Source organism: Chelmon rostratus, chromosome 16, assembly GCF_017976325.1.
Source record: "Chelmon rostratus isolate fCheRos1 chromosome 16, fCheRos1.pri, whole genome shotgun sequence".
NCBI classification, from domain to species: Eukaryota; Metazoa; Chordata; class Actinopteri; order Chaetodontiformes; family Chaetodontidae; genus Chelmon; species Chelmon rostratus.
The window spans coordinates 18,367,358-18,394,637 of record NC_055673.1 but is presented as its reverse complement, the minus strand read 5'-3'; the positions used below and the strand labels follow the sequence as shown (position 1 = coordinate 18,394,637).

General features: G+C 43.9%; 1 protein-coding gene across 4 annotated transcripts in view; it reads left to right on the top strand.

Annotated features, from left to right (window-relative positions):
- The window catches only part of fam49al (family with sequence similarity 49 member A, like), a 31,245-nt gene extending 4,211 nt beyond the window's left edge, over positions 1 to 27,034 (top strand). Inside the window, exons 1-12 of one of the 4 annotated variants that reach the window (XM_041955103.1) lie at positions 10,411 to 10,880; positions 13,361 to 13,440; positions 14,535 to 14,614; positions 18,686 to 18,807; positions 20,164 to 20,269; positions 22,816 to 22,952; positions 23,077 to 23,154; positions 23,411 to 23,527; positions 24,775 to 24,854; positions 25,264 to 25,390; positions 26,567 to 26,637; positions 26,735 to 27,034. In XM_041955103.1, the coding sequence (XP_041811037.1) occupies positions 14,542 to 14,614; positions 18,686 to 18,807; positions 20,164 to 20,269; positions 22,816 to 22,952; positions 23,077 to 23,154; positions 23,411 to 23,527; positions 24,775 to 24,854; positions 25,264 to 25,390; positions 26,567 to 26,637; positions 26,735 to 26,798 (975 nt within the window). In that variant the 5' untranslated portion in view covers positions 10,411 to 10,880; positions 13,361 to 13,440; positions 14,535 to 14,541 and the 3' untranslated portion in view covers positions 26,799 to 27,034. Of the gene's footprint in view, positions 1 to 9,241; positions 9,333 to 10,410; positions 10,881 to 13,360; positions 13,441 to 14,534; positions 14,615 to 18,685; positions 18,808 to 20,163; positions 20,270 to 22,815; positions 22,953 to 23,076; positions 23,155 to 23,410; positions 23,528 to 24,774; positions 24,855 to 25,263; positions 25,391 to 26,566; positions 26,638 to 26,734 lie in introns of those variants that run through there. The other 3 variants (XM_041955102.1, XM_041955101.1, XM_041955104.1) reach the window with 3 other exon arrangements.
- Positions 27,035 to 27,280: the final 246 nt, after the last annotated feature.

Below are 27,280 nucleotides of genomic sequence, written 5' to 3'. Positions count from 1 at the left end.
ATGCACTAATTTGCTAAATGAAAAAATCAACTCCACTCTCAAATGTAGCTAAATTTAAAGTTTCAGTCAGCAGCTGGTTGGCTTAGCTTTCCATAAAGTCTAGAAACAGAGGGGAACAGCTAGGCTAGATGCTTCCACTCGTTATACTGAGCTAAGCTAACCAGCTGCTGGCCGGAGATTCTTGTTTACTGTGCAGATATGAGGGTGTCATCGACCTCCTCACCGAACTCTTGGCAAGACAGCAAGTAAGTGCATCCCCCCAACGTCAAACTATTCCTTTAAGACTAATGAAAAATTCCACTTGGTAAGGTGAGGTCACTTCAAATTTCACAATACCGTCACCTGTTTCAGGAATTTTCTTCAAGTGTCACTACATTGAAACAAAGAGGAACAAGGATCCTCTCAAGCTGACGATAAAACAAGAAGGCGATTTAACAGAAACCGAAATTCTCTTATTCTCCATTCAACTTGTTTCAAAAGAGATGAGACTTATCCCTCAATACGTGATTAAAAAACTTAGCCTACCTCACATGTTTCCAAATGAAGGACTGTTTAATTTAACACACGTCTGTGAAGTAACCCACTGAATCAGTGAGAAAATAGATTTAGGAGACAATGAGATTTAATTCACTGTGGCAAGGGAGCCAAGATCTGATAACTCTTAGATCATATTACTTAACTCTCGATGCTGGATGGCACTTATGGAGACTACTGAAAAGTCTTATTAAACTCTGTTATCGTCCTTGTTATGGGTGTCCTGCTGAAGCTCTTTGAAATGTGTGATATTACATCCAGTAAGACAGAGAAACGTGCCACAGTCAATCCTCTCCTGACTCTGTGAAGCTACTTCTAACCGGAAATGACTCGGCTTGCCTACTCTCTGTACAGCAATAAAAGAGGAGATGGTGAGTTTCTGGATGTAATCAGATTACTTCAGATCTGCTTTCTGAGGACTTCCTACAGTATTGTCTGTTGTCCCTCGATCAGATCAATTGCTGTCCACTAACGTCTATGAACAGCCCAAATGGCTGCCCTCTGGCCATATTTAAGATCAATATCCCCAATTCAGTGGGAAGGTGAAGCCAATTTAGGCTGATGGAAGGCTAAAGAGAGCAGAGCGGGAGGAGAGGAAGTGAGATAGTATTGCAATTAGTGTGTAATAAGTGAAGAGGCAAATTATCTACTTGGCGATGTTATCTCAATCGAGGCTGATGCTCTCTTAATAAGTTCTGCTGGATAATATAACCAAGTGTTTGGTTACTGAGGATCAAGGTAAACACCCTTGTGTGAGGGAGGAACACTTTGACAGTCTGAGATGAATGAGTGACGGTGTGCGTGTTCGACTTTGGAGGACGGTGTCTTTCCAAAACCAAAAACACAGGATTTAAAGCGCAACAACTTGATTATATCTGCTAACTGGCTCTGGCTAGTGGGCTAATGCAGTTATGTTGCTAACATAGCATTACTTCCAAAGTAAAAAGCAACATATCATCAGCAAACTATATTATTTTGTAGAGTTCAAGGTTATGTTAAAAAAAGACCTTCAGGATTTCTACCCAAAGATTCCAGCGACACAACTGCTCGGCTGCCGGAGCTGATCTCAGCCATCTTTGACAGTGCTTGTGATTCCAACAGAAGCGGCAAAGTGTGTTTCAGAAGCGTCCCAGAGGCGGCTCTCTGCTTTGCTCCGTGGAGAAAACAGGCCTAGCCTATTTTTGACGGATGCTGCGTGAAGCTGCGCAGGATGTATCGATCCAGGCAGGAAGTCAGGCACAGGAACGGCATAGAGCTTTTGGTCAATTTTTACAATAAAACACCCTATGCAGACTCCTGATCATAAATCAACAGCAAACACAATTGAAACAGACAAAAATATGAAGGACAAATGACAAAATAAGCTAAATCGCTTCTGGTAGGATCACAAGCATTGTCTTGCATGGCCGCAGTCAGCTCTGTCCTGGTGGAATATAGGGGTAAGGCATCCATTGTGTAGGATTTACCTACAGTATGGGAGCCCTGAATGCAGCTGTATCAGAGTTCAGGCTAACACTCGCAGCTCTGTCCTACTCTTTATTTGATTTGAGGGTGTTTACACTCCAGCAAGCCTAACCAGCATTAACCAGAGGGAGCACATCAAAGCCTTTTGGTTTTAACATTAAAAGTGACATATTTTTTTAAATACTGCCAATAAAGGATGATTAATCTGTACGCTCAGCAAACAAACAGGATTATGTCAGAGAGAAAAATTGATCTTAGCGAATGGTTGATTCTAATTTCAGTATCATCACTGTATGTCTTTGTATGTTGCTATCGGTTTCTGTGTGTCTGTGTGCATGCCAGGTCTGCCCTGGGCACACTGGGATGCTGGCAGTCATGCCTGTGTTCGGTGTTTGATCAGGCTTGTGAGACCGTTCACATACATTCGCTCTATCTTTTTCCCTTTCTGTGCTCACGGACACGCACAAACACACACTTGCTAATTAGCTCAGCTTGAGTCGGCGAGGGCTCCACTGTATATGTCACCCTTTTAGCAGCACACAACAAAGAAAGAATACGAATGCAACTCAAAAATAAATCACCGGACAGAAATAAACCTCCAAAGCAGCCAAGATCTCAGACTTTCACACCAGGGAACCACCAGCACATCCCAGGTGAACTTTTTTCAAATTCATTCTCATCCTGTTCCACCTATTTTTTTTTTCTCTGCGTCAGCTCGAGCCTGTACCTTACCTCGCAGCCAATTTCATAGGTTTGAGAGCTGCTGCTGCTATCCTGCCCCTCCCAGTGGGACAGGGAGTAGTGTAACACTGCATCCTCTGCCATGTGAGACACACTGCAGCACAGTGTGATGGAGCATCGTCTCCGTCAAGGACACGCTGGCTGTTCGCCGTACGTAGAGGGTGGACGACTTCGACGCACAGAGCTGAATATAGATTCTAGGTCACGCCGAGGTCAGAGGTCGGCCCATTCATTCATTCTCTGTGGTCGCGTTCTCCGGCCGAGGGATTGAGACACATGCTGTGCCCTAATTCCACACTACATAGAAATGGCATACAGTATACTACATAGAAATGATCACAGTAATAATAAACGTCATAGTGCTGTGCTGTACAAAACATTGCTGTACTTTACTGTGAGCCTGATCATCAGACTTAGTAGCACTTTGGTTTTCACTCCATTATTCTAATTAGTGTGGAGAGAAGGACCCAAGCTGGGCCTGATGAGTTCAGGTCTGCTCTCACATAGCTTTTAATTACTTCGTGTTAGTTGTTTTCTGCTATTATGCAGTAGTGAGTGACGTATCCAGCACACTAAGATGTTACGCAGTCAACACAGAAGCTGTGACATTGCTAACAGCAGTTAACTTAAGGTTTTTCACACTGAAAAACTATGCTGTTTAAAATATTTTTAAGTAAACAGCCTGTATGGCTGCATTGACCTCGTCCATGCACGTTGCCATTTCGTAGCTATTTTTCCTTCACCATTTTTCTGGCCTGGCAGAGAAAGACTTGCCAGTCCAGACACCATTTATAGTCCCACCTCCAAAGGGTTTCGCAACCAGGGAAACAGCTATTAATGAGCACAACACCGAACCTACATGCTGAAAAATCCGACATGTGATTCAGAGGTCTGGAATGAGGCTTCGCTACTGTTTTGTGCAAGAAAAAGCAAAGTGTTTTTCTAAAGATTTGATACCATTTTGGTTTTCCAAGATCCCTCTGGAGCTCTTTCACTACCCTTACTTTTGTCTGTTTCCATTGTGATACAAATGTGTGCGCAGCAGCACCACAAGCATTGCAGAGTGCATTATGATTTGATTCGATTTACTTTCTTTTGCCATTTTTTCCATTTCTCCTCAGAACCTGCTAAGAATTTTAAATGGTGTGTTAAATACATACCCCAACGTCCCTGGCTTGATCCTGGCTGGACATTGCACGTCATACCCGTCTCCCTCTCGGCATGTTTTTTGTCTGTGTCTGTTCTATCAGTTACTGTCCAATAAAGGTGAAGAAGACAAAAATTGAAGGGGACTGAATGAGAGATGAGTTATGAGGCAAAGGACAAGAGAGGATTTAGATTTCTGATCGCTACACAACCTAAATATATGATTGTGTTAGAAGAAGAAGAAGAAGAAGAGAAGAGAACAATGGCTGGCGTGCGCGCAGGCAAAAACATCAGCAGGCAAGTGGACAGACAAAAGGACAGGCAGACAGAAATGAATGGACTGAAAGAGTGAAGGAGAGTTGAAGGAGAGAGGACAATCACAAGACAGCCAGACACCAGGGAGTTGAGTTCAGACTGCCTTTATGTACTGTTTTATAGTAGTCCTTGCTGCCCACTCTCTGTTTTACTCTTTCTCTCTCACACACACACTTAGTCCAATTTAAACCAGCTCAATGCAAACCAAATTAATCCAATTCAATCTCAGGTGAATATGCACACACAAACATACTGTATGCACAGGCATCACACACACAAATAGCAAATGGACTTCATTTCTAGAGTGCTTTTCTAGTCTACAGATCCACTCAAAGTGCTTTACAACACATGCCACACACACACACACACTGGACAGCCACTGGGACTTCAACGTGCAGCCTGGAGGAGTCGGAGATCGAACCCCTGATCTTCTGATTGGTGGACAACCTGCTCTTCCACTTGAGCCATAACCACCAATTCACCTCAAAATAATTTTATTTTCATCACAATGAAATTAACTTCACATATAAACACACGCACAAACGCTGGCCTGACTGATACAAGCAGCGTGGAAGCAGTCCATCAGGGACAAAGAGTGGCTGGCTGTACAGACGTACATCGCTTCTCTCTTTGTTTACAGATAGCAGGGAGTCAGGGAAGGACAAGGGAAGAGGGGGTTGCAACGACAGTCACAGCAATTGCAGCAGCACACATGTGCCTGTACACATATGAAGAGCTCTCATACCAGTGCATGTAGACTCCCTAAAAGACTGCAGCGCTCCCACAGCTGTCGACTACCAGCCCGCATTACAAATAAAGATAAAGATATTTTACTCTATCCATCCTCAGACAGCCAAAGCTCAGAGAGGAAACAGCTCTGGAAATTGAAATTCAAGACTGTAATTTTTTTGAACTCTGCTTTTTCAAGGTTCAAAATGCCTCTGAGCCAAATTTTGGTACTCAAATATTAATGGCTACATTAAATACAAGGAATATATTCATCTCTGTGGCAAGAACAGAACGAATAAGGTGCAGTGAAACTGCATTATATTATTACAAGACTCGACTCATTTTGGACACTTTTACAAGCAGGATACTGTACAACAAATGCAAACGCACTTAATGGATATACACAATAGAGACAGTAGAGCCTGGTTTTTATCCACCTCTGAGCAAAGAAGCCATGAAATCCCTCAGTTGCTGCCCCAGTTCTTCATTTCAGTCAAAAAAAGAGATCACACTGAAGCATGTAACACAATGAAAATGGATTCATGTGCAGTTTAAACATGCCATACCCGCTCTCTCTCTCTCTCTCTCTCTCTCTGTCATTTTTTCTGTCTTTCACTCTATCCTCCCCTTTTTTCTTTGTCAGCCTCACAGCACAGAATCACAATGCTCATTTGCAATCGCCCTTTCATGAGGCACCGTGTGCTGCGCTGCGCTGGACTCAGACTCAGTCAGTGTGTGTGTGTGTGTGTGTGTGAGAGAGAGAGAGAGGGAGAGAGCGAGAGAGGAAGAGGGGGGAGGGGTGATGCCGAAGAATCTTAACCTCCACCTTCCATTTCCATCTCTCTTTCGCTCTCTCGCGCTCCATCCTTTGCTCTCACGCTCAGCTCTTGTGCTCCTCTTTCCCTCCTCACCTCAGCGAGGTCCTAAGTGTGTATGAATGTATGTGTGTGTGTGTGTGTGTGTGTGTGGCCCTGAGGCAAATTGGCTGTAACATTCCATCGTCGGTCAATCCTTAGCGATGGTCTAGCTGGGTCTGACACTGCCACCTCCCATTACTCCTGATAATACTCCTGAAACTAGCTCTTTGTCAACGCATCGCTCCTCTCCTCTCCTCTCCTCTCCTCTCCTCTCCTCTCCTCTCTCCTTTCCGGCCCTTTTATTTCTCTCCTCCACCAGCCTCTTCCTTTTTCTCCTCTCCTTCTCCTCTTCTCTCCTCGGCTTGTGACTTGTTTCCTTTCCTTCACTTTCCTGCCATCTTTTCACCTTTCCTCCTACAAATCTGACCTCCAGTGTGTGCCATCACTTTCCAACATACCACCAGCAGTATACAGTACACCAACAATGTGCAGTATATAATTTCTGTCAGCCTTATAAAGTTAAACACATTTTCTTCAAACATTAACAGAGTTTAGGTGGGTGTCTATTTCAGTCCACGTCCTCGTCTTTACCCCTCCTTCCTCCGAAAAACACACATGATTTAACAGCAGAACTCCTGCACTCCTCTCTACCTTTAGGGAGAATATGCTGAGAACAAAGGCAGAAAGGATGGAGGGAGGATATAAAAGACACAGTAACAGAGGAAGAGGTCAGAAGGTGTGCAGAGAGAAGATGAGTGAATGAGCGAGTGCATAAAAGCGGGGCTCGGAGTGAACAGGGGGTGGAGAGAGGGGTGTGTCGAGAGAGCAGGCGAAAGGTTGAGAGGAGTGAAAGAGATGGAGAGAGGGAGCGAGAAGAGATATAATCAGCAGTGTTTTTTTTTCTAAAGAAGACCTGTTCAGTGAGCTGAACTAACATGAGCTAAGTAGCATGGACCCTCAACAGAACAGACGGCTGAACAGACAGATGTCTGCATACAACGACTTTGTGATCTGTCCCCTGTTCCTCCTGAGACCCTCCAGCTCTCACACCACCTCTTTCAGAAAAACTCATTGGCTCTGAAGTCGCTGAAAAAGCAACTGTATTTAAAGACTGTCCCTCCATTCGGCTAGACCTTTCTTTCAATGCCTGCTCTCTGGAGACTGCAGAGTAGTCTAATATTTGATTAGCGTGACACTGATTCATGACGGGGCTCCTTAAGTGGCAGTGCCAATTTCAAAGTGAAGTCTTCCTGGAATGTGATCAATTAGTTTTGGCTTTTAATACTTCAAGGAAAAAAAGAAAACAGAAGAAAACATTGCATTCACACAATCAAGGGATAAATTAAAGGAAAAACCCGACTCAACTTTAGCAGAAACAATAGATTGATATGCGACTGCAAAGCACCAGATCTCAGATCAGTTTAACAGCTGTGGGAGACTTCGTGTTCGACAGCACTCTCATCTCCCACCATCAAAACACAAAATGAGGGAATATCTTTTCAAAGAATCACGTTCATCCTCACAGTGGGGGGCTCCACACACTTTGAGAATCTTTGCAAAGCAGCACCAACAATGCTAATGGTGAGGGTTTTTTTAATTATTATCACTGAATCTGGTCTGAAGCCTTGTGGTGGACTAGATGGACAGTAGAGATGATGCAACAAAGGTCCCAGGTTGTATTCAAACCGATGACACTGCAGATCCTGGTCGACATCTTAACCCGTAAGCCACATAAGCCAGTTACTATGTGGAGCCATTTATCAAAAAGACCACTTTACACCTACTAGGCATCCTGTTTTTACTGGAATGTGACTGAGATGAACTCAGGCTGATCAAAGTGTATTAAGTCCTGTCATCAAGTACAGAGACAGAAATAGAAGTTTGTGTATGGATCAGATTAAGCAGCGCTCCGAACGCAACCAGGTGGCTTGAGTTTAGACAGCAAACTAAAGCACTCAACTAATTAGCAGAATTGAAAGTAGTAATCCATCAAAATGTGTCGTCGGGGCCCTGAAGCTGGAGTAAAATTATGTGTCTGCTCTCAATTTGGTCTGATAAATCCATGAATAGTCACGACAACAGCTGCCTATAGCTGATTTTTCTTTCATGACGATGTCTTCTCTGTGGTTTATAACGTGAGAAATGTACATGAGTTTCTGAGGGCCTCTCTGTGTTGACATTTGAGAATCATGTGCAGACAAAGTTTACCGACCAATTCATGTCCGTTTTAAAGATCAAGGGGTTGAAGACTCTACCAAGCAGAAAAAACAATATCACTTAAAAGATGTAGTTTCCCTTAACTCTCTTAACTTATTGACCTCAGTGTCTCAGTTCAAGTTGTCACCTCTCTTGACCTCAGCATCCGGTGCAAGACTTGATCTTTGCCCTTTCACTGCAAGGAGAGATCAATAAGCATTAGGCAATTTACTTGAAGAGAGCACACAGTCAAAATGAAAGTCCCTATGTAAGGTAGAGGACATGTAATTCCAGAAGTGGACGGTGTAGTTTACAACCCCCACTGTATGAAAGGCAATGCTCTGGTGTCTCACACACTCTGGAGATTAAGGAGAGTATAGTCCATCCATCCATCCATCCATCGAATCCACCTGATTGATAGCACAGAGCAGTATCCAACTGTGTGTTGCCATGGGAATAAGAGGCTGTGTTTCCCTGGCAACTATTCTGCAAAGGCCCCCGCCTCTCTCCTGTCTGCACTCTCTTTTGATGAGATTCAATGATGCAAGGGCAGCAGCGGTAGTGTTAATAGTTACAACAGTCCGCGGGTAAGACGGCGCTGGAGTTGTGACAGACGCACGATCAATGGGATAAGCTTAACAAGCTTAGTCCGTTATTGAAATGTAAAAGCGGGAAAGAAAGAAGCACCTTCTCGGTTCTCAGATTAGACTAATTGAGCTTTTGGAAGGGTAATACTGATCATTTCATAAGCTCTATTGTTTCTGACCGTGGTCCATGAACATTTTGGACCGCAGAATCTTTATGGCTCAAATGGCATCACTCCATCATAACATGCTCACTCCATCAGCTTCGGTGGTAATATGTTAACGCTGTGATCACAGGTTGTTTCTGCTGTTCTCAAGTGGAAAAAAACACTTATTTCAGGTTTAAACTATAGACTAATAACACTTTAAGATGCAGCAGCATCTTCAATCTAGGTATATCCAGTGTCTCTGCAAAGCTGGCAAGGTAAAATCATATCCTCACCTATAATGAAGACAAATTAGCACACCAGCCTTATTACATGATTTTTTACTCTGTATTGGCTCTTTATGGCTCTCTTTGTATCTTGCTTTTCTTTGCTATTGTTGACTCAGTGCCTCATAGAACCAAAGTCAAGACGTCTGCATTCCTTCGTTTCCAGACGCTGTACTGCATGTGATGTTGAATTTTATGTTAATTTCTCTTTCTCTCTGTCTATCTGTCTGTCTCTTTGGCAGGTGGTGGGTGCTGATGCTGTAACCACTGTGTGCAGCTGACAAGCCCTGGTTGATGCAGTGAAGTGTTCCAGAGGGATAAATACAAGCGAAGGTAGGAATGAAAAATGAGGAGTGGAAAAATACAGCGAAAAACATAAAGAAAAAAAATAAGGACACAGCAGAGAAGCACCATATGGGCGACTTAGAGAGGGAGGAGACGGATGGACAGTTTAGGAATGAGGAAACAGTGATGAGTGGAGAGGAAAGATGAGACCTGGGAGAGTACAGTCGCTGCATCCGTTGTGTACAGTGCAGCTGCTGAGCGGGTTTGATTTACCGGCCACTGAATACCTATTCAGCCAGTGTGCGACAGAAAGAGAGATCATTGTGGTTCGAAGCAGAGAGAAAGAGACGCAGATGGAGAAAGGGCGTTCAGATGGCATTATTGGTGAGTTAATAGATGTTAGACTTGGCAACGACGAGCAGAGCTGTTTCTGTGCTCAGCAAAGCCACACTGATGAAGCTCCTGGTGTGTAACAGGAGGAATCTTTCAGTAAGAGCTGAAAGGAAGCCGGGAGGCCTCGCTCTGCCGCTTGGCTCCCAGTCTGGACCAGGTTTGCTTTTCAGACGCCATGTGGGAGCCGAGCCGTGTCTTTATTAAGGCTCGAGGAGCCCCTCGGTTCGGTTTCTCCTGCCGGACTACAGATGAGAGCTGTGTGCGCTCTGCAGTTGCATAAGAGAAGCACTTTACTCCACTTTCGCGCTTGCCGACTGTAAGCAATACATGTGTTTGCGTGTAAGAGAAACTGCAACCAGTGGCCATCGAGCACACTTCCTAATTCACAGAATGCCATGTCTTAATGTTCAAACAGTGATACATCCAGTGGTTTTTAATGCACATTAAGGACGCCAGGAAATGTGTGTTTGCGCAGCCCGGTCGCCGTTCCCTTTCTGCCACTTAGATTCGTTTGCACCTAAGGGCCACCAGTGAGACTGAATGGCACCGTGACAGAGATGTGCTGTGACAAGACGAGGCCTGAGGAGCCGGGAGAGTGCTGCTGAGGGGCGAAATAGAGAAGTGAGGCAGAGAGGAGAGCTGAAGGGGATATTTTTGAGGAACCCATTCTGATGTCAAAAAACGAAAAGAGAGAAGGAGTTTTCTCTGTTTGCGTATGAACTGGAAAGATACGGACTCACAAGTCTGGACAATACATCCCGAGGAAACAGACAGGAATGTAAATAGCATTGATATATCTTATGCTCTTTATAACAACAAACTCACCCGGCAGATGAGTATCCTGTTCTACAAACTCGCTTGAGAAGAAAAAATACATAACACAAAAAGCAGCATCTAGCACACAGAGCAACCAGAGAAAACCACAAGCCTTTAAATAGATGGCTGAAAAAGAGAAGTGTGAAGTGGACGGAGATACACAGAGAGAGACAGAGGGAGAAAGAGCGAGAGCAGAAGTTTACATCAGCCTCTGAGAAAAACAGCCACCAGCGCTGCTGTGGGACCGCAGTCAACGCTCTAACCTCACTAACCTGGGATTTACTCACAGCAACGGCTACACAAAGCAGGGCGGACAAAGACGGGACGGGGAGAAGAAACTGAGGGCTGCAGATAAAGGAAGAGGCGAGTCATTCGTAGGAAAAGAGGGTAAGAAGAGAGAGCTGTTGGTTCGTTTCTTGATTTCCTGTTTTTTGAGGCTTGGCAGGGCTTTTTGTGTTTACCATATGTGCTCTGCTATAAATACAAAGGCTGACTGCTGTTCAGGTAGTCAAGGCTGGTGCATCCGATCACTGTTGCAAGCAACTGGTCCAGTGTGTGAGCAAACTGGATGCCTTTTTTTTCCACATCTTCTGCTGAGACGAGCAGACGATATCACCAGGCCAACGGTATCCTGGCAACCGTCAGCCGAGCTCTGCTCTCGGATGGACCACATGCTGCTCCAGACTCGGTATACGTGTGTTAATGTGTGTGCGAGGCCGGTGTGCGGCTACCTCTGACACACGCTCACCCATTCCCATGTCAGGAAAGCTTTCGCTGCTTCACACGAGGCTCTGATCTGAATCTCAGCTCGACTTCTCCTTTGCAATCACCTTGTCAGGCTGAAGATGCGAATCTGAAATTCATTTATTCACAGCTCCCTGCTATCTTGGAGCAGGTGGTCGAAAAGTCAGGAGGAGACAGGGTGCGCTTTACATGTTTGGACTGATGCTCACAGGTTACAGCAGTGACTCAGCATATAGCTCTGTCTCCGCCCCCTGGAGACAAAGTAAACTTATAATCCAGTAGATACAGTGCAGTACAGTACTCATCTGAAAGAGAAGTCGCCACTTTGGAGAATGTCAGCAAGCTGTCTCAGCGACTAGACGGTGTAACTCCATCCCCCTGTCCATCTGTACCTCAGTGCTGCATTGCAACACCCGTTCTTGCTGAGTAACAGCAAAAACGCTGGGCTTTTTTTTTTGTTGGTGGCATCTCACGAACATGCTAATGCCGGCCATAAATCAGTCTAGCAGGGGCGAAACTGATAGGCCTCTGCTGTGTGCTAACGTTGCACATCAACACAGCGTACTGCCGAGGAAGTGAAACTTGGCTGTTTACCTTCTGCCGCTGAAATCCCTCTATGATCGAGAAGAGACTTTCATACCCGCACAGATGAGAGTCGGTGTTAAATGCTGGATTCCACTCCGCTTTTGTGTTTATGGGGTGTTTTTTTTATGCGACATAAACGCAAGTCTGCAGGTGGCCTCTCAGTCCTCCTCCTCTCTGATCCCTCCACACCCATTTTCCTTCAATTTCCCCTTTAATTCGCTTTGAGTTTGTCAAAATCATGCTATTTCACACTGTCTGACAATATCACATCTGTATTCTGCATCAGCTTGTTCCCTCTCGTCACTGAAACCGTATGATGCTGACAATGTTTGACATATTCTAACGCTTGACACCACATTTTTTATGGTTGCAGCATTCAGTCAAATAGAAATATTATAGATGTCCTGAACACAATTCTAAAATTCAGCCTGAAATATTTAATAAGTAACGTTTTGAGTATAGCAGCGTGAATAGAATAAGCAACAAAAAGTAGTTTTGTCTCATGTTACATCATATTCGGTGCTATTTTTTAATAGCTTCAGACTAAGTAATTACAGAACAGTAAAAAGGAATGCTTAACAATTTGTGAATTATCTGATGGTAATGAAAATGTATTTAGTAGCCTTTTAAAGGTGCAGTAGGCAGTTCTGGAGAAAGATAGTTGTTTGCTGAGTCTCATTCCCATGTCGTCAAAGGTCAACAAGCCATCGGTATTTGCCGACCAGAGACTCAACCATCAACTGGCTCTGACGGGCTGTTTTCATTCAGGCACGGTGGATTCTTGTAAATGCCATCAAAAAAAACCCAACAATATATCTGACACCACAGTGTAGTGAGCTTACACTGCCTGGCCTGCATGGGATTGAAGAGGTCGAAACCGGGGACGACCGTCGTTGTCTTAAATTCTAAAACACTAGACATGTGTTGTTTGGTCTGGTTTTGTTTGGTCAGCATGCTTGCACGTTCGTATACTGCTGTATACGAACGTGCAAGCATGCTGATCTTGCGTGTCTGACCTGCAGTATAATCTGATATAACTTGCATCATTGGTTTCATAAAGCGCTGGCATCTGGCCTTTGGGTATGAAGTATAAAGAGCTCATCATAAAGCATCCATAGACTGCTGTACATGAAGGGCATTAGGAGAAAGTAGCCCGCACATAGCAGGCTTTTATTAGGTTACTATAGTAATGTAAATGGAATAAAACCACTGCTCAGCTCTAGTAACTCCCAATGAGTGAGCTAAATGATTAGCTACTGGATTTAGGCCCCCCTCTAATCGAATACAGCACACACTGTGTATGGGATGCGAACTGTGATCAGTGTCATTTATGTGTGGAACGGCTGACTTGGCCCTGGACATATTGCTTAGACAGAAGGATGGAGGAGGAGAGGAAGAAGGAATGCTTAGAAGAGTGCAGATGGGTAAAAAAAAAAAAAAAAGAAACCTGCTGTGTTCTCCGTGTGCATGCTGTGTATTTTCATGAGCACTGCCAGGTTCTGCGTACTGTATGCATTTTGTTGTTTCCTCCCGTCCAGGTCGCCAGCCATGGGGAACCTCATTAAGGTCCTTGGCAAGGATTTAGAGAACTGTCCACATTTTTTCCTGGACTTTGAAAGTAAGTGAGCACCGGGGTGCGTGCACGTGTCTGTGTGCTTGAAGTGTGAGAGCACATGTGTGCAGCGGAGGTGTTCAGTGGGAGGTCGCCGGCCGGGGTCAGGGGGGGTATATTTGGATGCGAGCTGCTGAGTTGTTGATGGTGTGATGGAGTGGTGTTGTGGGTGTGGTTTGTCATTATCAGATGCTCTCTGGTCCCACTCTCAGTGCTTTCTGATGCTCTTCTATGCAATGATGGTATAAATATATGGTGCGTAGGAATATATAAAATGGTACATAGACAATTAGAGTCAAGCAAGCAAGTTTTATCTGTTTAAACAACATTATCCATTTTCCAAGAGGAAGGCTACAACTCACTTACATACTGTATATACTGTATATTCTAACTTCTATACAGTATATCCGGCTTTGACTCCTTTCTACATGCAAGTGTGCACTTTTATAGAAAGTGATTTTAGGGAGTATATTCTTATCAATGTTTTTCAACAAAATTGGCCACAAACTACATAGAAATAGATAAACCAATAATTATTTGAGACCAATTTTACATTTAATTCATTAGTTTTATCAATTATTCTCATTCTCTCTGTTTATTATCATTATCATCATTTTTGTTGTTATTATTATTATGTTTGATTCTTCATATATTATAAGATTTGTGCCAAAAAGTAAGGAGTAAATTCTTATATATAATTTTAATTGTATATGTTTTCGAACAAAATTCTGCAAATGAAAATTGAGTTAATTGGACTTTCTCTCCTCTTTGTTCCATTCTCACACATTCTCTGTAACATTTGACCTTTTGCCATCCTCGGTGACATCAAATGACTTATTCGTATTTAAAGAAAGCTGTAAAAAAAATACCATAGGAGTGGGATTAAAGAAGCTCTGTGTCCGTGTTGCCATGCATCACCCAGGACACACCTCCACCATGCCATTCCAGCAGCCCCCTCTCATCCAGTCCCCCACCCCGACACATCACCTCTCACACACCACACACACATACAACTCACACACAGACACACGAAAACACAGGCACAACCCCGACACCCGTCCCCTCATCACCCACAGACTTCTCCCCTCTCTCTGTTCCAGGGGGCTCATGGGAAACCTCCTGAAAGTGCTGGCTTGCGCCGAACTTGAGCATGGCCCAATAGTTTTCCTTGACTTTGAACGTGAGACCATCCGCTTCTTATTTTTTTAAGTTATCCCTTTCTCTTTGTTGCCTTTGCTTTGTTTTCCTCATTCCACTGATCTTAGCTGGCCACTGTGTCATCTTTACGTCCTTATTTACCCCTTCCTCCTTCCTCGGCTCTTCTCCTCCTAGCCCTCCTCTTTATCTTTTGATTTCTGCTCCAGGGACCGGCATTTGAAAGTCATTTGGCTTCTTTTTAAAGGGTCTTATTCACACACGCCACATCTTATTAGGTGCAGACAGATGCACAATGACGATGGTGACGCTGTAGCAAAATGACAACAATAATGCTTTGATCTCGGCTCCTAAGTGACAAAAACAGAGGAGAAATCAACTGAATGCCAGTCCTGTGTGGGTTTGTGTTGCTCGGGGATGATGATGGCTAACAAAACGTCTGTCGTCATCCCTCCACCTCCTCATCTCCTCATCCCCTATTGTCTGACCTATTGTATGTCTGACCTATCTGTGTGTATATGTGTGTGTGCGTGCATTACTCTAAATGATGTGTGCTGATGAAGAAAAAGTGAAAGAAAAAGAAGGAGGTTGGTAAATAGAGCCACCCCTTCAGTGAATTCTGCACTTTCGAGTGTGAACATGTCCGTCTTAACAGCTCATTTCACTCTAGCACCCAGTGTTAAAATCTTCTGTAGTCTTGGCAACAAATCAAACATTTTTGAGTTAATGAGAATCAAACATGTCAGCAGCTCTTGTTGAACTGAATGCTAACATCAGCAAGTGAACATGTACACAGTAGCCATGTTTCCATTACCGTTGAATGCACCGTTTTTTTCTTTCCAATAGGTTCAAAAACGGTGCCTCAATTTCACGAGAAAGATTTTTTGTTCGCTTGAGGTGGTTTTTGCCTTTTTCAAAGAGCTAACGCACCTAAACCAAGAAAGAAGCAGCTTTTCCAAATAAGTTCTGCCGCAGGGAACACTTAACCCACATGACTGATCAGCTGTTTCCACTCCAAGAGAAGAATAAGAAGAATAAACAGGTTGTATTTGACACTGCTTACTACTAGCACCACATACAGATCTGGCCAAAATTTTGCACGTGGCATGCAGTATGCAAGCTAATGCAAAATCTGCAGTGTTAAAAAAAAATACCTGGATGTCGTGCTGATTTTGGCAAAAATCACAGCAAGCAACTGGCCCTACGATGGGAAGATTTGCGTACGCTATTTCATCACAACATTAACTTTTGTCAGTTTTTGAGGCGAGAAATCAAGCGTGTAGATTTCGAATAAAAATTAATGACAAATGAAAAAGTGCTGCAGCATTTTCAGAGCAGGGACAGAGCTAGGGGTGTCAGCTAGCTAGCCCGCCGCCCTGTCCCGCTCACAGACGCCGCTGACCCCGCAACCACAAAGACCGCCGCCGCCGACACAGCAGGCTGCAGCAACAATGACAGGGGAAAGCCAAGCCCACAGCTGGTTTTGTTTCTTTATTCTCTTCTTTTTCTTTGAGATTTATTGGCGGTTGACAGACAACTGGCCGTTTCCGTTTCTCGATCTCTGCTCTGTTTATTGCAGCAATGAGTAACGTCGCCTGCATCGCCACCTTCTGACTACGCGTTGTGTGGCCTTTGTTGGTTTTATAACTCAAAACCAGTTGATGGAAACTTAAACTTAAACTATTTTCACTTCTCTTTTCTTTTATGGGACATTCAAATGTTTGCTACAAGTTTGCTTGGTAATTACATGGAAACACGGCTAATGGCAAAGCTGACACTCTGATGATTAGCAGCAATTGTTTACTATAATTAATTTTTGGCAAAAACAAATCATACAGAAGATTTTAAGACAAATGTGATGATTATGAGACTAAATGCTAAGATGGACATATTTTGCAGTGTATTCCAACATATTCTGCCTTTCCTCAACCACTTTCCCCCCTTTAACAACTGACTTCCTCCTCTTCCACTGACTGTCTGTTACAGTGGGAGTGGGAGAGCTCACTGCTGGCAAGAGATGTCAGCTGTCAAACAGGCTGAATTTACCCTTCATTTATTATGCCTGTGATTCATTGTACTTCAAATGCAAATGGAATGAGTCAGACACAGGCATCTTTAGACATGTCCCCCCACCCCAACCCCCCTGACACACACACACACACACACACACCCACAACCATCTGTGAGCTCTCCTTCTCAACCCAGAGACACAGTCACCTCTGTCACACAGCTTCAAGTTTGGTTTAAACTCTATACTGAGCTCTCATGAACCCATTCATGGCTAATGGTAATCATTATACCATGTTAAAACCTTTGGAAGGATCAGGAGCAAATCTGACGACAGAATAAAAAATATGGTTAATTTCTTATTTAAATTATCTGTTATTTAATATTGGAATAATGGTGGTCACCATGTCCAGCATTACAAGGAAACCTTCATCCCCACATACTAAACTAAGCAACACAGACTCCTTCAAGGAATAATTTGGAATGTGTCTTTTTAATTTGACTTTTTTAATTTCACTATTGAGGCTACAGACAGGAGTTAGTTGGCTTATCTTAGCTTAGCATAAGATAAAGACTGGAAAAGGCTAGACTGGCTCTGGTCAAAGGCAACAACTGTACTGTACTGTAGCTGCTTCCAGGCTTTACACTAAGCTAAGATGACGGTCTCTTGGCTCCAGGGTCATATTCAGTGCACAGGAATAAGAAGGGTATTGATTGTCTCATCTAGCTCAGCTGGAAAGTGAACTTTTCCTTTAAAGCTATGAGTATAAGCTATAGTCATTTAATTATTACTGTACCTAGTAAACAAAATATGTTGTTTACCAGAGAATTGCAGGAGCACATTAGAGAGAAGTCATCACTAAAATAGCGGTGCTCGCTGTGCTTATTATGGCAGCCAGTGTGCAAGTAGGATAGCAAATACTCCATGATTACTATTTCTCTGCAGGGAGGCAATGCCTCAGGGTGCAAAAATAATCAGCGGTGCTGCTGCATGCAGAGATCTTCCCGGGCACACTCCCACTCTCACTTTATACCTGAGTCACACTCCGAGATGGATAGCTTGAAGAAAAGAAAACCAAACGCAGTGGTGACTCAAGAGGACGCGTCCTAAATTGTGTCGCTCAAACACTTAATCCCTCCTGTATGCATGCGGCACGCCACGCGGGCAAACAAAGCAGAACCGCGACTGGGAGTTGCCCTGCGGCAAAAACACCGAGTTTACAGTACGTCTGCTGCTCAGTGTGAAACGGTAAGAGAAAGAGTGAGCGGGCCCAGAGGTTGTCCTCCCCGCTGCTTGTTTGTTTTAACAGTTCTCACAATTAAACCTCAAGGGCAAAAAAAAATCTGTCTGTATTCATTCATAGATGTGGAGGGGAGAATAGAAAGTGAGAAAAAGATGGATAAGACTATTCCATCAATCTGATGGCACAATTACACCTATCCAGGCCTGTATAAATCCCCACTGGGTGAAGAGTTGAGGCGATTACAGTTCAGGAGTCAGACACATTGTCCAAGTGCTGCAATCCAGGCACTTTTCCAGCACCTGAAAACCATCTAAATGTTTAACTGTCTAACTGTAACATCCTCCTCATCCAAATAGTTCCCTGAAGTGGTCCTTATTGGTCGACCACACACTGTAATCAAACCTCACTGTGTGACAGAGCATGGCTTGCAGGTCTCTTTTCTATGCTGGGTAAATTGGATCATCCATTCACTGGCCAGATTTTGACCTTGGTCGTGTACGGCTGCAATGTTCAATAACACAATGAAATGCAGTGATTTTCATTTGTAGGACATTTTGCTTTTATTGCAGTCACATAATGCACGTAATTAGTTATCTAAGGCTTTTATCTGGCCTTCCAGGATATCATCTTTTTAGCTCTCCCTTCATCAACAACCTCCTTCTCTCCTTAAATCTTCTCTCTTTTTCCTCCCTCCTTCCTCTTCATCTATCCCTCCCTCTTTACTGCCACCTCCCCCTCCATGTTTTCATCCCCACCCGGACCTTACATCACACTTTCACTTCCCGCGCTCCCTCTTCCTCTTTCTCTCCTTCCCTCTGTACTTCCCTTCCTTCCTCCTCTCCCAGATGCCCAGCCCACGGAGGCAGAGACAGCCGTGTGGAACCAGGTCAGCGCCGTGCTGGAGGAGGCTCATGGGATCCTGGCCGAGCTGCAGTCCTATAATGGCGCGGGCCAGGAGATACGAGAAGTGAGCAGTCAATAAGGGCTGAGCATCAATAAGCAGCCGAGCCGCAGCGAAAAAAAGAGAAATAACGCTCATGTGTGATTCACATGGCCTGCCAGGGTGAATTTCTGACATGTAGTGTACCATGCAGTAAATATGGGCAAAAACAGAAACGTGTGAAAGTATTTTTCAAACAAACATTTCATGCAATATGTTGTTTTTGGTGGCAATGCTGCGGTAGAGGCACAAATATCATCCGTTAGAAAGCTGGTATGCTGATGAACACCAGCTTTGGTGTGTTCAGGTTCAGCTTTTGCTCAGCGACACATCACTGCAAACCACTTCCCGCTGCAGCATGAGCGATTGCTGCTGATTGCTCAGCTGCTGGCATTTCTCGACTTGTTAACAAATAGTGCTGAATCGTTTCCTCTCCTTGCTTCCTAACCTCGAGGACTTGGACGCATTTCTTAAGAGCAGTCACATAGGCAGACTCTATTTTTGTAAGCCATATTTCACCGAGCTTGATCGCTGTTTTTCCTTTTAACATGCAACCCAGTACTAAATCTTCACTGTTGTAGGGATGTGAGGCCATGAAAGGAAATGTCTGGCAATATTCTGTATTTTCATAATGTCAATAATCCCATAAAACCACAAAACCAATAATGAACTGATCCCTCTAACAAGTATTACCTGCAGTAACTCATTCATTTGTGTCTCTATTGTTGCAAAAACCTGTAAAAACACAAAAATGCGTCGCAGCATTGCACCGGTGACACGTTGCTTCATTACGATTAACATGACTACTGCAGTTTATCTTCAGTAAATCCTACACACACTCCCCAGCTGCTGTAAACACTCACTGGCAAATGTGTATTAATTCAGGACTGGAAATAGTCCCCCAACTAATGCACTACTCCCATGTGTAACATTTGCTAAAACTACAGTGCCCAGCTGATTAAGTGAGCTGTTTTTAAGAATGATGCATTCTTCAATAGGAACAGATGGGTTGGGGCTGAGTGCCACAGAAGTGGTAGAAAGTTGTGAAGCACTGAGAGATGAACTGATGCATAGTTGATACTGTAGTGTTGATCATAAGAAAAATATAGAGTAACAGCAGTCCAATCAGTTTTTACAATAACCAAATAATACAGTGATATGTCATTGAGTGGATATTAGGTCATGGTAAATGCCATGTGATACAGAATCTTTGATATTTCCATTTTTGCTGAACTGAAATCAGCATAGTGAAAGGGTTGAAAGTAAAAATGTTCCTAAAGTAAAACATTGCTTTGAGGAAGAGAGGACAGAGGAGATGGGGAGGGTTTTTAAATCCTTTTTGAAAGTAACATCTGCGCTTCTGCCTGTGTTCCTTGCCCACAGGCCATCCAGAACCCAGGCGACCTCGCTCTGCAGGAGAAGGCCTGGAACGCAGTCTGCCCCCTGGTGGCCAAACTGAAGCGGTTCTACGAGTTCTCCCTCCGACTGGGTGAGCACGGCTATTAAGCACAGTCTATAGAGCAATTTCAAGTGATGTCACACACTCTCTGGTGGCCATATTGGAGGTCCAGTAGCAGCAGGAATTATAGCTTCAACCAAAATCTGAATTTTGAAACAGTTTTTTTTTTTTTTTTTTGCTGTCAGACAGTTATCAAAGAAGCAAGGCCTTGATTATGGCTGCCGCAAAGTACCTTACATCACCTGGGTGGGTGAAAGTGCTGTATGGGCTTCGAGTCAGAGGAAGGAAGATGTAACAGCAGTAGAATAGGAGGTGAAGGACGCGCACGCAAAGAGAGGCACCATCACATTCACGTCTCTTTGCTCAGGCTGAAATGAGCCTTTGTTGCATTCTGGTGAAGCTGTAAGAGCTCGATCTTGTCTTTGTAGCACATAGACGCGTAGAGAATTCCTGACATGTTCAGCACCGGTCTCACAGATGAATACTGCACGGCAACACAAGCTGTTGTTTTTGTTGTCTTTTTGACAGCTATTCTACCGCGACAGGATGTGACATATATGTGACAGACAGCTACTGTTAATACACTGAAGCCCTGAATAATACAGAAACTGCTTTCAGTGGAGTGAACACATTGTACATGTTTTACTGAACCTCAAACAAGAGGCAGATTAATTCGAAGGCGATGAACGGGGGGGGGGCTCTTATCTTCACTAGCAATGGGGAGAAGCTCGGCCTGTACTGTCAGTGTTGCTTCACAGCTCCACTCCATGTTGCTATGTACCACCATTGCGATTTTACATGCAGTTTCAGCCCGGCAGCATTCCTTAATGCACACTCATACACACACACACGCGCACACATACACACGCTATGATGTCCTCTCAGCCATCTCCGCAGCATCCTGACCTAGCAGCCAGGCAGCCGTTGCTACGGAAACAGTGGTACATGGTCGTCCAACACGGAGGGAGAGACGGGCAGAGTAGAGAGAGAGAAGTATGAGCAGAGGAATAGAGTTTGGCTGCCGCCTCTGCTCTCCCTTCCAATAATACTTCGATCTCATGGACATCGTGTTCTCAGCTTACCATAGAAAGAGGGCTAACTAATAATTAATGATAATGTATCAGCGCTAATGTATCCATGAGATACAGTACAATAGATATCTTGTAGACATTGTCTTCCCGCCCTCCTAATGGAGAGAACGGGATCAAATCTTAATGATCAGGAGAATACGAACTAGAAGATCTTTTTCAATTGATGTATTTGATGAAATTGGACGATGAGAGGTTAAAAGGTTGCACGTACAGTAAACAAACAGGTGTACAGCAGTCTGTCAGTATACCCTCAGGAATGAGTGCTCAGGGTAGGGACCATGCGGTCTGTGCTAACAGCAAGAGGGAGAGTGGGGTTTCTGCCCAGGCCCTTTAGATGAAACACTTCAGCGCTGTATTTATAGAAGGCCTTCATACATTTTTAATGCAGAGGAAGGGATGGGGCCTCTGGGGATTTTGCTTCTGAGGCATTACTACCACATACAGCCTCTGAGGTCCAGCTCTGGTGTCTGATTTGTTAGCGGCAGCAAAGCAATGGAAAGGCTTGGGTTCAATAGCATACGTGACGCAGTGGACATGTCTGGTCACCGATACCGGGTCCACAGGGATGCTCCGGCCACAGTGTGATCTCTGTGGGGTGCCGCTGTATATGTTCTTTCAGTTTAGTCAATATTACCACTTCTGTTCCCACTTTTCTAACTTTCCCAGTCAGTGAATGCTGCACTGTGAAAACATCCATCTCAACAAGCTTAATGTTCAGACTAAAAGCCTGCAGCCATGCCAGCGGCTCCATGAGGCTGCACTTAACACACGGCACTGCTTTCACTGACATGCCAGCATCACCATGCAAACATGCTTCTAAAGAAAACATCTAGAATGCCTTTTACCATATCCACCATCTCACTTTATTATTATCATGCTTACTCTTGTTAATTAGTTGAGGCTATGTAAGCTATGACTAGCACAGCACCCCCAACGCATGGAATAAAAAATACAGCATCTCTGGTTCTGCCACATTGATTTTAATCTTTTTTTAAACTGTCCACCATGAGTTTAACAGTTACAGGAGCTCAATGCTAAATCAGCTGCGCACTCTTTAAGGAGTCACCAAAGTCATGAGAATTAATCCTGATCCTGATGTGTTGTTACATCTTAGCCAGAAAGGCCCTGTTTGGGGACCTGAACCCTGCTCTCAGAGGGGATCCAAAGGTCTGTTTAACTGCCCGAGGCCAGATCCCACTGCACTTTAAAAGTGCTGGGTTCAGTTCAAAAAGCCCAACAGGTGCCCACTGATCTCCTGTGAGGAGGCAAAAGAACTGTAGCGAAGTGATTTCTGATCTGTTTAAATCCTGCTACTGCTGCATTTTGTTGTTAAAATCTGGTGACATGAGGGAGACTTCGGATCCAGGCCAGATTACAGAGACTTACAGCGGCCTGAACACGAGGAGATAAAAGCGTGTAGCAGCAGTGTGACGCACAGATTTCAGCTCGTGCAGATACATTTCTGACATCTAAGTATGTTTGCAGAGAATGCCTTGCGCAGCCTGCTGGAGGCGCTGACCAGCCCGCCGTACGCTCCCATGCAGCACCTGGAGAGAGAGCAGGCCCTGGCCAAACAGTTCGCTGAGATCCTTCATTTTACGCTCAGCTTTGATGAACTAAAGGTGAAGGGAATGATTCTTGATCTAATTACAGCCCTCGGAAGCTGACCTTTACTGTCCTGAAAAATCAATACCTTCCTTTAGTTGCCTTTTGAAAATCAAAATCACCTCTTTTCTCACCATGCAGATGACAAATCCAGCCATTCAGAATGACTTCAGCTACTATAGAAGGACTATAAGCAGGAACAGGCTGAACAACCAGCAGGTGAGGCCTTGGAGACACGATCTGGCTCAGGCTGTTTATGTTGCACACATGATCAAATGTTCATCTTAAGCTGCGTGGCTTCAGTTTCTCTCTTAAATCATTAACGGCTGCAGTGGAGGAACTCGTTGTCTCCTTACAACAGAAAGAGATGTACAAGCTCCTATCAGATCATCCTCACTGGATGACGTGATTGCTGGACTGGGTGCAGTTCATGGTTAATGCTTTTTAAAGATGTCCGTTTTGTGTTGGCACACAGCTGGAAGCGGAGAACGAAGTTAACAACGAGATGGCCAATCGGATGTCCCTGTTCTACGCTGAAGCAACACCAATGCTGAAGACTCTGAGTAATGCCACCACCAAGTTTGTGTCAGAGGTAGATTTCCAATTCAAAAGTCAGATCCATATGTTCCTCTACTTTATCAAGACTTGATATATGATTTGGACTTGGATTATTAGTACTGATTCATTTATGCTTAATTAAGATTGTTATAGTTTGGTATGGTGGAGCTACTTGAACTATCATACACTGATGGGTAGTTTAATCTACAACAGTGTGTCATAATTTATAATCTTATCCGATGTTTTGGAGGTAAAATCAAAAAAGGGAAGTCCAATATGAGACATCAAAGTGTGTTAACAGGTGCTGTGGAGTACAACTGCACAGGTAAAAGCAGTTTGTGGCTTCAGAGGGAGCTGAGCTGGCAAACTGCCTCGAGAGTTGTGAGCAATGTAGGCGGCGGGTTTTGACAAGAAAGAACGAGATATGGAATAAAATGAAAAAGATGATATCTCTGCATCTGCTGCATCAGTTTCGGTCTTCCATTAGTGTATATATGTAGTGTATGTGTCAAATAAATGTGGTGGAATTAAGAGTTCCTCCTTTGGATAACTACTGAAATCAGTGAAACAGAGCAAAGACACACTATTGCTTGATCAAACATGAATCAGGGACTGACCAGTTACTACGTGACTCTGCTGATCACCTTACCTACACTCGTGTTTGCTCGTGATGCAGCTGCGGTCGATGTCAAGGCGTCCTGTGCCGAATGAGCAGAGAGGATGTGCAGACCAGAGCAAACAATCTTAGAGAACAGCAGTGAAAATACTGTAAATCACCATGTAACTATTAAGATTAGTGTTATTACACCATAAAAAAAGTCTATCTTTATAAACCACACTACATAAAACATATACAACTGATCCTTATCAGTGGTGCTGATATGAGGTTTGGTTGTGAGTTGTGGAGTTCGGTGAGTGGATGTCCTTGCACGCTTGAGTCTTCACCTCAGGTGCCCTGTTGCGTGAAAACCTCTCCTCACCTTTGCTGTCAAAACAGTATTTTAGTGTGGAAGAAGCAGTCTTTTCCCAGCTTTACACCTCAATACGTCTGAGACTCATGCAACATTTAGAGGACACGCTGGCCATGATTGCCTCTTAGTGAAGTGGCTTTGCCAACCTTGTGCCTTAAACCCTGCGGTCGTGCTTTGTCTCCACCTTGTGGTGGAGCATTTTGCATTTGTTGGCGAGGGAAAGGACAAACACTCTCAGTGTTTATCTAATTTCCGAACATTCAAATGAGAGTCATTCCACGTGCTGATTTCTCTTTTTCCTTTCCTTCAGAATAAGACCCTGCCCATCGAGGACACCACAGACTGCCTGAGCACCATGGCCTGTGTGTGCCGTGTCATGCTGGAGACTCCGTGAGTACTGTCCACACTTTTCCCTTCTTTTTAACGTCCCCTCCCCAATCTTCTCCCCTTGTCCCTCTCTTCGAAGGTCAGAAGCTTAGATTTTAATTAACAAGCCCTTTCAAAATGAATACAAAAGAGGCCTTCTCAAGTTTGAGCCGCTAATTCAATAGACTGAACAACGCTCATTCAAAGAGTAAATCATTCACAGAGTCCTTCATGCTGAATTTAAAACGGTTTATCATTTTTATTAGATGTCTTTATGTGGATGAAAAGTCATCAGCAACTTGTCAAGGCAATCACAAAGTGCTTCAACTCACAGCAATCTGCCATGACTCTGCGTCCCCTCCTCTCCTCTGGTCATTATTTAACAATTTTCTTCTTGTTAAACTCTTCTCCTCCATCAATGCCTCCGTCGCAGGGAGTACCGCTGTCGGTTCACCAACACAGACACCATGCTGTTCTGCATGAGGGTGATGGTGGGAGTCATCATTCTCTATGATCACGTTCACCCCGTCGGGGCCTTTGCCAAGACCTCCAAAATCGACGTGAGTACAAACAGACCAACACGTCCTCGTGCCTGAACGAGAGAATAGGTCGACTGCCAGTAACCCCCAAAAACAACACGCCGTATATGATCATTGGAGAGTAGGTTGACTTTTGGCTTCACACAGGACATAACAGTGGCCTCCTGGGTGAAAGTCCAGTGTTTGTTTGACCATCCATCCACCACACTTTCTTGCCCTTTATACTACATCACCTAAGATCCTCTTTTGCTCCGTCATAATTACTGCAGCCGCTAGAGGTTGCAGCCTAAAAATTAACAAATAAACAAACATACAAACATGGGTTGTAATAACCTGCTTGCACAGACCCGTATGAAATACATGCCAAATGTTTTAAATCAGATTTTTAGATTTGGCTTCCATTAAAAGTAGGATATTGGCCAGTCATCCACCTCTAATGTGAAGGAAGCCAGTCATAGTTAAAGTAGTAGACCTGAGAGATCAATATGTTTTGTTTTTTAGAATAAATCTTGAATGACTTTTAAACTGACGCTGTGGCACGCAAGTATGCATGATGTGCTTTCGTCAGAACTTAATTTCTTGCTGATGATACATCGTCACAGCGTGGTGTGAGGTGTTTCTTCTTTACAGTCAAGTAAACCAGCAGCTGTCCAGTTCTGCCTTTAGAAGCTGCTGACCCACCAAAATGATTGTGTTAGTCAGTTTCAGGTGATGGAAAAAATAATTTAATTCTTCAAATCTTTATCACACAATATTTTGTTCAGATAACAAAAGTCAAAGATAATGCACATTATTACTAATCAGCATTAAAGGCTGATCAGCACACTCACTGTAGGCCTTCATACTGAGTTAAAGGGGTCCCAGCGTAAATGTGAGGCGTCTCATGATGAATCAAGATAGAGAGAGAAAATATTGCTGTTTCATAAAATGAAGTTTGAGCTTTTTCTTGTCTGAGGAGCAAAAAAATCACTCTGTGATTCATGTCCAGCAACAAGCCGGGAAGGTTAGGAACGACAGGTCTAACCTTATAAAGACACATGCATTATACATGTTTAACATTGCACTGGTAGACGAGGTCGCTTACTGTTATAAATAATGTGTTTTTGAGTCATGGTGTGGCTGCAGCAGCAGGAACTGAGGTGAACCCGAGGCTGCTGACCTTTCTCTAACGCCCTGTGTTGTCTTTGTGTCGGGCAGATGAAGGGCTGCATCAAGGTGCTGAAAGAGCAGCCGTCCAACAGCGTGGAGGGACTTCTGAACGCACTGAGGTGGGTGTGAAAGTGTGTGTGTGTGTGTTTCAGCAGCAGAGGAAAAGATACACGGAGACGTGACGCGTGCATCTGTCTTTGTTGTCTTCTTCTCCAGGTATACGACACGGCATCTAAATGATGACAGCACCTCCAAACAAATCAGGGCCCTCCTGCAATGAGGAAGAGGAGAGCGGAGGAGAGAGGGGAGGAGAGAGGGAGAGCACTTGAAGGAGGAGGAAAAAAAAAGCGGAGGAGGAAACAAGCACCAGTGGCTGATAAACCTGTTTGTTTACAACGAACAAAGAAAACCAACTCCAGGTTAAGAAAGACCTGTTGATACTAAGAAGAGGAAAATAATTATATATATTGTCAGCTGTCCATCATTCTGTCTCTCATTTTGTAAAGTAAGAAAAGAGAAAAAAAAAAGCCAGAAAAGAAAATATAGATATATATTAAAACAAGTGAAACACAAGCAGCAGATGAAAAATAAGTAGGATTAAAGAGGAAGCTATATTGCAAAATTTAAGGTCAGAACCGAAGAAAAACTGAAAATGTACAAACAAAAAAGGGTTCATGTTCCAGCAGTAGTCTGACAAGTATTTTTGCACACACTTTGAGAACAACGCCATCTCCTATCCCCTGAAATCTGATCCCAAACTGA